Source organism: Podarcis melisellensis (genome assembly GCF_964234715.1).
Source record: "Podarcis melisellensis genome assembly, chromosome: 11".
NCBI lineage: Eukaryota > Metazoa > Chordata > Lepidosauria > Squamata > Lacertidae > Podarcis > Podarcis melisellensis.
This window is the reverse complement of record NC_138543.1, coordinates 62,971,213-62,981,351: the sequence shown is the minus strand read 5'-3', so window position 1 is coordinate 62,981,351 and position 10,139 is coordinate 62,971,213. Positions and strand designations below refer to the sequence as shown.

General features: G+C 56.9%; 2 protein-coding genes across 2 annotated transcripts; one reads left to right on the top strand and one right to left on the bottom strand.

The window, feature by feature from the left end:
* Nucleotides 1-407: 407 nt before the first annotated feature.
* LOC309380124 (beta-1,3-galactosyltransferase 5-like) lies at nucleotides 408-3,234 on the top strand (the record flags this gene model as incomplete). The annotated part of the gene is made up of 2 exons (XM_081929960.1): nucleotides 408-770; nucleotides 1,268-3,234. The coding sequence occupies 2 exons, from the start codon at nucleotides 408-410 to the stop codon at nucleotides 1,934-1,936; spliced, it is 1,032 nt and encodes a 343-aa protein (XP_081786086.1). The 3' UTR covers nucleotides 1,937-3,234.
* A 324-nt stretch (nucleotides 3,235-3,558) lies between these two features.
* Nucleotides 3,559-8,535, bottom strand: LOC309379955 (uncharacterized protein). Its single transcript, XM_081929479.1, has 5 exons — nucleotides 8,466-8,535; nucleotides 7,034-7,405; nucleotides 5,509-5,820; nucleotides 4,658-4,792; nucleotides 3,559-4,087 (listed from the first exon to the last, which is right to left on the bottom strand). Exons 2-5 carry the CDS (start codon nucleotides 7,377-7,379, stop codon nucleotides 3,744-3,746), a joined length of 1,137 nt encoding a protein of 378 aa, XP_081785605.1. The 5' UTR covers nucleotides 7,380-7,405; nucleotides 8,466-8,535; the 3' UTR covers nucleotides 3,559-3,743.
* Between the last annotated feature and the right edge of the window lie 1,604 nt (nucleotides 8,536-10,139).

Sequence of the window (10,139 nt, the reverse complement as noted above, 5' to 3'; positions counted from 1 at the left end):
GGAGCATCGTTTACCATCACGGATCTGCCGCCCCGCTGCTGTGAATCTGCCAAAGGCAGCAGGGTCCCTGCATCCCACTCTCTGGTTCCCCCACAAAACATCCTTCCTATTTGCCCTCCCTCCGGCCAGCCGAAATGAAGGGCCTGCAGGTGACATTCTGGAGAGCCCCCTCTCGCCCTGCCTGTGGCGCTCCAGTCCCCCTTTGGCCTTGGCTGCCGTAGTCAGAGGCCGGGTGGCGCTTGGCCTCGGCCCCTGCAGATATCCTCCCTCTCGCAGCTGCCCTTTGGCCGGCCAGCCTGCGCCCAACAGGCGAGAGCAAAGGCCAGCACTCCTGCCCAGCTGCCTCTCCTTGCCTCGAGTGGCAGGATGTGACCAGAGGCTGCTGGGACTGCCATGCGCCACTCCCCATGGCCCCCAGGCGCCCCTGGGGCTCAAAGGGTCTGGTCTGCCTCTGTCTCCTGCTCTCCTCCATCCCGATCTGGTGCCTCCTGCTCCTGGCCGATGGTGCCCAAAAGCTGCTGGGGGCCTCCAGCCCTTTCTTGGCTGCCTGGCAGGAGCCCCCCCAGAGGACCCACTCTGGAGCCAGAAACGCAGCCGGCCAGGGGGTGGACTTTGGGCCTCTGTTCTCAGAAGCTGGCTGGGAGCCGCACTGTGAGCCTGGACAGGTGCTCTTAATCCTTGTGACGTCGGCCCCAGGAAACGTGGAATCCCGGCAGGTGATACGGAGGACCTGGGCTGCGCGAGAGAAGCCCCAGCCTTACCCGTGGCAGGTCGTGTCGCTTTTTAAAAAACATTTTTTATTAGGAATTTAAACAAAACATATTATCTTAAAACATATCATCCTTAATTTTCCCCATTTTCCCTCCCTCCCATAAAACAACGCCCCCCCCCCGACTTCCCTCAGTTCTGATCTCTGGTTTCTCTATAAATGCTATTCTCTGCATGTTACAAAATTGCATAAATCCTTAATTTGTCTAACTGGTTATTATCAATAAAAGGTTTGTGAGTGTTTATTCAAAACCTGCCAAGGAGTCCAGTTCACTTTGTTGCATCTTTAGATACTTTCTAAAGGGTTCCCATTCATCTTTAAAGTCACAGTTATCCTTGTCCTGTAGTTTATGTGCCAATTTTGCCAATTCTGCATAGTCATCAGTTTCTCTTGCCAGGATTCTTTAGTCGGGATTTCCTCAGTCTTCCATCCTTGTGCTATTAAGACTCTCGCTGCCGTTGTTGCATACCTGAAGATATTTTTCAACTTCTTTGGCAGGTCGTGTTCCTGGTAGGCCGGGGCGCAGGTGAGGGGGCCTCCCGGCAGATCCAGCAAGAGCAGGAGGACTTTGGGGATGTCCTGGTGGGGAATTACCTGGACACCTATCGCAACCTCACCTTGAAGGTCCTGCATGGCGTCCGGTGGGCCCTCGGCCGCTGCCGGCCCAGCTACCTCCTCAAGACAGACGACGACTGCTTTGTCAACACCGAGCGGCTGCCGGAGTTCCTGGCCAGGCAAAACACCCTCCGGAGCGGCCTCTACGCAGGCTCCGTCTTTGCCCGGGAGAAGCGGAAAGTCATCCGGCATCCCTCCAGCAAGTGGTACGTGCCGAGGGAAGCCTATTCCCCGGAAGAATACCCACCGTACGCCAGCGGCATTGGCTACATCCTGTCCCTGGACGCAGCCGCGAGGATCCTGCGGGCGGCAGAGAGCGTCCCCCCCATCCCGGTGGAAGACGCCTACGTGGGCATCTTGGCTCAGCGGGCCGGGCTGCGGCCCAAGTCCAGTGCCCGCTTTGCCAAGCAGAACGCCAGGTGGCGAGTGTGCAACTTCCGCTACCTGATGGTGGTCCACAGCCTCAGTGCGCCAGAGCAGGAGCTGGCCACGCGGAGAATGCGGGAAGCCCGGCACGCCTGCAGAGACAGGCCGGAGGTCACCAGGTGGTGAGCTGGAGAACGCAGCATTGGGGGCGGGGGCCTTGCCCTCCACCTGTGCCGAGTGCGGATTGCAGCAAGAGCCTAGCGCTGTCCTCCTCAGGCTCCTTCCCCAACACCAACCTCCTGCTAGAGAAAGCAAGTCCTGCTGACATTTTTGGCGGAAAGGGGGGATATGAAGGAAACAAACAATATTCTGTAGGCCCAGCAGAGCCTGGATGTGCCAAGAGCCTCTTGGCAAGAAAGGGAGCCCCAGGAAGAAACAAGGCTCCACCTTCAAGGCTGCCAGGCACCCTTGGCCCATCTGGCCCAACACGGCCCACTCTGACCGGCAGCAGCTCTCCAACATCCCAGGCAGAGGGAGGGCCTTGTCACTGGACTTGGACCTGGAGCTTCCCATACCTGGAGGATGTGATCCAGCACTGGGTGCTTTCTTTGTGCCTGTTGCAGCAGCCAGGATGAGGACTGTGAAGCCTGCAGGAAACTCTGCATCAATAGGGCAAAATGCCCTCGCCTCACACGCATAGTGGCACTTCAGGGAGCAGAGGGGGCGGCTGTTTTGCCAGGAGCCACTCAGGCACACGCACACCCGACCTATTTCAGGACAGCCTACCTCCAGGCATGTGAGAGAGGGACTGAGAGGCACTGAATAGCTGCGATTCCCACATTTTAGCTGCATTTCCTGCATTTTAGCAGCAATTCTTGCATTGCAGAGGTCGTACTAAATGAGCCTTTGAGTCCTTTCCCAAACTACAATTTTGAGATTCTACAAACAGGCATTATTAACAACATATGCTAATCCTAACCCTAATCCTAATCAACAACTAATCCTAATATTACTCATTAGGATTACTAATTTCAACTAGAAACTCATCTCGGCTCCTCCTGGTATTTTATAGCCCAGTTGTGGTTTCTAATCAGTAAAGTGGTGCTTTCCAGGAGGAGACCCCCCCCCCCCATCTTGGAACAGTCAGCTCAGCTTGTTGCTGCTGCAAGCTGGAAATGAATGGGGCAAGATATTCCCTCCCCACACTGGGGGGCTGGGGGGCAAGCGCACACAGCCCTTGGCCCTTCAGTGCCACCAGAAAGACCCAGAGTCATGAGTCCTGGTGGACGGAGGGTTGCTTCCTCCTTTGGGGATGCTATCTGCCTTTTATTGCCTTCAAGGCGGGTAACTTTGCAGCAATAGCTTCTGTTCAGAAACGGTTCGGCTTCTCATGTGGAATAAGCCTGTGTCACACCACTTCAGACTGTAGGCAAAGGCTTGTAAAATTGAAGTAAAACCAATACAGTGGTACCTCGGGTTACAAACACTTGTATGTTATGTGTTTTCAGGTTGCGGACCATGGGAAACCCAGAAGTACCAGAAAGGGCTACTTCCAGGTTTCGCCGCTCATGCAGAAGCACCAAATTGCGTCATGCATGTAGATTACGAACGCTGCGGGTTGCGGATGTGCCTCCATCATGGATTATGTCCGCAACCCAAGGTTCCACTGTAAATAAATAAATCCCTGCACCTTGAAAGCTAGGATGTCAAGGAGAAGAGTAGACAAGCACATCCCTCCCAAACATGCCAGGATATTCTCAGCCCTCCATTTCTGAACACCACTCTGCACAGGAAAGAGGCATAATACATTTCCTCATTTTTAAATTTTATTGAAAAAATAAAATTTTACGAAAGTCTGGAGGCTTTTCTGTAAGGTACAAACACTGACCTTGGCAAATGCCCCCCGCCTCGGCACAGAGGGGCAAATGGAGTCCCTCGTGCTGCCCCTGCCCAACTCTGATGGAGTCTCAAAAACTTGGGTGAGAGAGGTGGCTCAGGGTAGGGCTGAGCTGTGAGGCCGGAAGCTGGCAGCAGGTAGCAGCCAAGCTTCTTCCTTGAGGAGGGGAGAGGCAGGTGGGGCCCCCGGGGAACAGGGCTGGGACGGGCCCCCGTGGAGAAGGGTGCGGATGCCGTACGGATCGGCCGAGTGCGCGTGGCTCTGGAGCAGCAACTCGTTCAGAGTCTCGCCCACCTGCACCAGGTTGTCCGAGATGACGTGCAGGTGGGAGACGGTGTCGCTGGCCAGGCTTTCCAGGAGGAGCTGCTGCTGCCGCGACGTGCGCAGGATCTGCACCAGGATCTGCTGCATGCTCTGCAGGAGGCTGACGATGCCGGGCCCTGCGGGGGGAGAGAGGAGGCGGGAGCAAGGGGGGAGGTCAGGGGGTCAGGGCAGAGACAGCACCCAAGGGGGACCTCTCCAAAAACACCAGAGAGAACGGACACCTTTTCTATAGATTTCAGAAGCAGATTTGTAAGCCTGGGGGGGGGGTCCTATGCCATTTGTAAATGCACATCAGGGAAGGCGAGCAAATTGCTTTATATGAATGCATTCTCTTCTCGGAAGAAACAGAAAGAAGAGGTTCTGAGCTGAGCATCTGCAGACATGGAAAGTAAATAAGGAACTGCAGCAGTTGTTTGCGGGGTCACTTGGGCCCCAGGAAGTTTGTGTACATGACTTTTTCATTTTTCTCATTCCCTCCAATAGGACCCCAAAATCTGTAAAAACGACAAACTTTTCCCTAGATGGGGCTGAAATGCCACATGTCAAATCATACCTTGCCACAGTCGAGGGATATTGGGAGAATGTGGAGTTGCAGAAGACGAAGACACAAGTGTTGTTCAGTGGTGTTGGGGTGCTTTCAAGCCCACCTGTTTTTGGAGCACTCAATCCAAAGAAGTGACGCTCACCTGGACTGTCTGGCCCAGAGGGCTGCCCATCGTCCGCTGCCGCCTGTTCCTCTCCCGCACTCTCAGACGAGTCCTTCTCTGCAGCGCAGGCTGGCCGGTCCGGGCTCCCTGGCAAGGGCCTCAAGGAGGGGGAATCTGCAAGATTTGGCAAAGGGCTCATGATTCAACTCCTGCAGGCAACCCCTCTCTCCTTAAGAGCAGAAGAAGAGCTTGCTGGATCAGGCCAGGGGCCCATCTAGTCCAGCAACCAGCTGCCCCACTTGGAAACCCAGAATCAGGACCCAAGAATAGGAGTGACTCTCCCTTCCTGTGGTTTCCAGCAAATGATACAGTGGTACCTTGGTTCTCAAACAACTTGGAACCCAAACACTGCAAACCTGGAAGTAAGTGTTCCAGTTTGCGAAATTTTTTCGGAAGTCGAACGTGCTCCGTTTTGAGTCTTATGCTGAGGTCTGTTTTTGCTATTTTGTGTTTTTGTGGCTCTTTTTGTGTGTGAGTGTGACTGTGTGGAACCCAGTTTAGCTTCTGATTGGTTGATTGTGTGAACTGCATTGTTTATTGCTTTCATTTTTCAGTGTACATTGTTTATTGCTTGCATTTTGTGGATCAGTGGTCTCTTTAGAAAGTAAAATTCATGTTAAATTGCTGTTTGGGGAATTGTTTTTAAAAGTCTGAAACGGTTTATTCCATTTTGCATGACTTTCTATGGGAAAGCGCACCTTGGTTTTGGAACACTTTGGTTTTGGAACGGACTTCTGGAACGGATTCAGTTTGAGAACCAAGGTGCCACTGTATTCAGAAGCATTGCAGCCTCTGACCATGGAGGCAGAGCAGAGCCAACACAACTTAGTAGCCACGGATCTCCCTCGCCTCCTCCATGAGTTTGTCTCTTCCTCTTTTAAAACCACCCAGATTGGTGGCCGTCACTGCCTCTCCAACAGAGGAGCAGATTCTGCTGCCTTGGGAGAAGCCTTGGTGTGTTCTCCCCTCCCTCCTTTCAGCTACACACCTACCAGCAGCCTGACACGCAGAAGCTGAGCAAGTCAAGCGCCTCCCACCGCACAGATCCTGGGTTTGGCTGCCTGCCATCTCTTGTGGCAAGAACGGAGACGGCTTGGCCTCTGGGTCGCCCCTGTCCTTGTGGGGAGGCAGCTTCCCTAGATCTGGAAGGGAAATGGACTCGTAAAGCAAATCACATAGAACAGCCATTGGCAACCTGGTGTCCTCCTATGTCCTCCCATTGGTTTGGACCACAATTCCCATCAGGCACAGCCTGCATGGCCATAGGATGCTGGCAGCAGCAGAGCTGTGCTGCCCAGAGCTGATGGGAACTGTAGTCCAAGACAGTGGACTACAGGTAACCAAGCAGGACAGCAGTTGACAAGCACAGGTGCAAGCAGCACATTTGATTAGGATGGGCACTCTGGGAATTTTAAAAAATGCATATTTCAATGAAGGAAGGGGGAATGACAAGCAAACAAAAAAGGGCAAGGAAGAGGTAGAGGCAAAAGAACTTCAAGCAGAGTGGTCTACAAGGCCAAACAGGAGATTGTTCTTGCAGAGAAAAAGCCCCATGCCAAGCTGAGCAGAAGCAGGGCAGATCTGGGGGGCTGAGGGCGGGATAGCCATGCATGCCACAAAAGCAGCCCCTCATCCCCACTGATCTGTCTCCACCCAAGGTGGCAAGTGGTGCTTGGATGGAGGAAGAACCACATGACAGAGATAGATGCAAGCAGAAGAAAAAGGCTGGAATGGATCTGTCTTGCTGCTGGGCGCCGACGCAGGTCACAGCTCCAGATCCATTCCAGCCTTTTTCTTCTGCTCGCGTCTCTCTCTCTCTGCCAGCTTCTCTCGATCCCCATTTTTTAAAAAAAGCATTAGGCCTGGGTACGCCCCACACACCCCACATTCACCCCTGTGTAGCCAAGCCATTCCCCAGGACCCAGGCACTGGCATTCCCAGTTAGCTTAAGATGGGGCCAGTAAGTAGAGAAATTTTCATGGCTTGAGGCCACACAGCTCCATCCTTTGCAAATCCAGGGCATTTCTGGTCTTTCTCTTTAAAAAAAATAAATGAGTCCCTCCCTCATTCTTGTGGATAAAATGTTTGAACCTGTACAGGTAACGGCACCTGCTGAAACTGAGAGGGTTTGTTCCTTCCTGTTCCTGACAGAAAAATACCGGGGGGGGGGGGAAGAGTAGAGAGGCCTCTGATGCTGCTCTCTTACCTCTCCTCCCTCACCACCTGCCTCTTTTTGCCACAGTACCTGTTCATGTCCCCCAAATCCTGGGTGGTGCAGAGAGGACCAGGGCTCCCCTGAAGCCCACCCCAAAGCTGGCTGGGGCAGGGGGGCAGGGGGGAGAGGGGCTCCCTTACCTGGCAGGCGCCTCTCCCCAAAGACAGGTCTCCCCGCGGCTTCCCAGATCCTCTTCATGGTCTTGTAGTGGGGGGGTGCCTGGGGGGCGGGTCGCTCCCCACCCTGCTGCCTCCGGGTCTCCCACTCGGAGTAGAAGGCCTGCTTAAGGGCTTTCCACTTGGAGCGGCACTGGGCCACGTTGCGGCTGTAGCCGGCCAGGGCCAGCCGGCGGGAGATTTCTCGCCAGAGGGCCTCGTTGGGGCGCGAGGTGGAGGCCATCAGCAGCGTCACCTGCCGGCAGCCTCCGATGAACGCCAGGAGGCAGGCGATCTCCTGCTGGGTCCAGGCACGGCCCCTGGGCATCATTCAGGACAGCTCCGTGGGGTGGGCACCTGCAGGGAAGACGGAAGGAAGGGGCTCGCAGGACCAGGGCAGGCACCAGGAAGGAGCCAGGTGGGCGGCAGTCCCAGGGTCAGCTGGAAGCCAGGGAGCTCTGCTGGGGGGGGGGTTGCACCAGACTCCCCTTTGCTGCCGCCATCAGGCTCCCTCATGCAGGCAATGATGAGGCCCCTGCAAGACCTCCTGCTTTGGGCCTCGGCTGCCCCCTGACCCCAAAGAGCTCCCTCCCCTGGCAGCCTGCCTGCCTGCCTCCCTCTTCAGCATCCCTGAATGTGGACCCTGGACTCCCCCCACCTCACAGTTCCCAGTTTCCCAGCGGCAGGTCCTGCTCCCTTGCCTCCCACTGGGGTGACAATGCTGAGCCAGCCGGAGCCAGATTCTGCCTGGCCCTATGGCCATTTCCCACGTAGGGCCCCAGCTCAGAGGGTCTCTGCACCTGGCATCTCCAGGTGGGCTGGGAAGGTGCCCTGCCTGAAACCTGGGAGAGAGCCTCTGCCAGCCCGTGTCAATAATGCTCAGCTGCATGGCCCAGCACAAGGCCAGCCTGGTATGCCCCTCCGTCTGGAGGGAAGGACACCTGTCTGGCATGCAGAAGGACGCGTTCTGAGCTGGAGGGACCAGGCAGAGGAATAAGCCCTGCCTAGCTGCATGGGGGAATCGCAGTTCATGGAGAGCGGCGCCGGCAATTGCGGAGGGGATTTTCCCCTGCCACTCTATCTGGGCTAGGCTTGGCGAGCGGCAGCGTGGGGGCCACCTTCTCTGCCCACCCGACCCCCGGCCAGGCCTCCTTGCGCCACTTCTTGGCCCCCGAAGGGACTGAAGGCCCCAGGCCGCTTCCGGCAGCCCTTTGTTTTTCCAGAGGGCGCAGCAGCTGGCGGGCGGCCCTCTGCACACGCTCAGAGGCCCTGTCTTGTGCCGCGAGCGTGGCGCCGGGGCAGGACCAAGGCTCCCTGTCTCCGCCCGCCCGTCCTCCTTCCCTGCCGGGGCTGCAGCTGAGCTGCCCGGCCAGGCGCAAGGCGCGCGCCCGCCTCTCCCGGCTCCGGCTCGCCTTACCTGCCGCTGCGCTCGGGGTCCGGCTGGCCAGCGGCGGCTCCGCGGATGCCCGGCCGCGCCCGGTCCCTCGCCCTCCCGCCCGCGGCGACGAGGCTCGGGGCTCCGCATGGCCGGGCCGGGCGAGGCTGCGCAGGAGCAGGGCGCGCGCGGGGGCGGCGATGGCAGCGGCAGCAACGACGACCCCGCCCGGCCTGTCGGGGGGCTGCACCCGCCGCGCCTCTGCCTGCAAGCAAGCGCGACGGGACCCTTTGCCGGGGAACCCCTTGGGGTGCAGCATGGGGACCCCCTGGCTGCGCCCCGGAAGCCTCCCTCCTCTCCCAGCTGCGCAACGCGGCCGCCCTGGCTGGACCCCAACCCTCTCCACCGACTCCTCGGCTTCTGGCTGGACCCCAAGCCGGAGGGAAGAAGCCCCTTTCCTCCCATGCCAGCCTACCTGGACCCCGAGGCCGCCCCCGGAGGCAGCCTGCCCGCGCCCCCTCCCAGGGAGAGGGTCCTTCTCCGCGCAGCGTCAAACTGCGGAACTCGCCCCCTCGGGAGGCAGCGATGGTCGCCCACCTGGACCGGGGCTTCCCTGGAGGAGGCGGCCGGCTTGGGCTGCAGCCACAATGGCCGGGCTCGGCCTCCCGGGCCAGAGACAGCCGCGCGTCTGAAGGGCAGTGGCTGGGAAGCAGAGGGGGGGCTCCTGCTCTGGGGCGCTGCTTGGGGGCTTCCCTCGGGGGCATTAGAGAACTGGGCAAAAACAAACAGAAGAGGAGGTTAAGGGGTGATATAATAGCCATGCTCAAATATATAAAAGGATGTCACGTAGAGGAGGGAGAAAGGTTGTTTTCTGCTGCTCCAGAGAAGCGGACACGGAGCAATGGATCCAAACTACAAGAAAGAAGATTCCACCTAAGCATTAGGAAGAACTTCCTGACAGTAAGAGCTGTTCGACAGTGGAATTTGCTGCCAAGGAGTGTGGTGGAGTCTCCTTCTTTGGAGGTCTTTAAGCAGAGGCTTGACAACCATATGTCAGGAGTGCTCTGGTGGTGTTTCCTGCTTGGCAGGGGGTTGGACTCGATGGCCCTTGTGGTCTCTTCCAACTCTAGGATTCTAGGACAGGACAGGAGGCTGGACTAGAGGGCCCTGGCCTGATCCAGCTGCAGACTCCTTCTCAGGGTGGCAAGAAGGGAGAGGGCCTTTGCAGCTGCTTGCTCCCTGCTGCTCACCTGGCACCTGCTCTGCCAAGGCTTCAGGGTGGGTTGAACCAAAGGCAGACTGTTCCAGAAGCTCTGCAGACACCATCTTGGTAGTCAAGATAGCCCACAATAAACTGGTAGTGGTTGCAGCAATCAGCTCATCTGTACTGATATTTATTTGCCTTGATATTCTTTGTTTCTAATATTCTGTGGGGAGCCACCCAGAGTGGCTGGGGAAACCCAGCCAGATGTGCAGGGGTATAAATAATAAATATTATTATTATTATTAGCTGGCTTTGCCTTATCTCTGAGCTTGGGGTGCTGGGCTCTGAGCCCATGGGGTATTTGGCACCTATGCCCTCATCTGGTCAGGTGGAGCGAGGGGAAGTCCTGGCCAAAGCGATGTCTGCTGCTTTGTGTCTAATGGATACCTGCACATTGATTTGGGTGTGGACAAGCCGCCTCCTGGCTTCTGTCTTGTTACCGGAAAAAATCC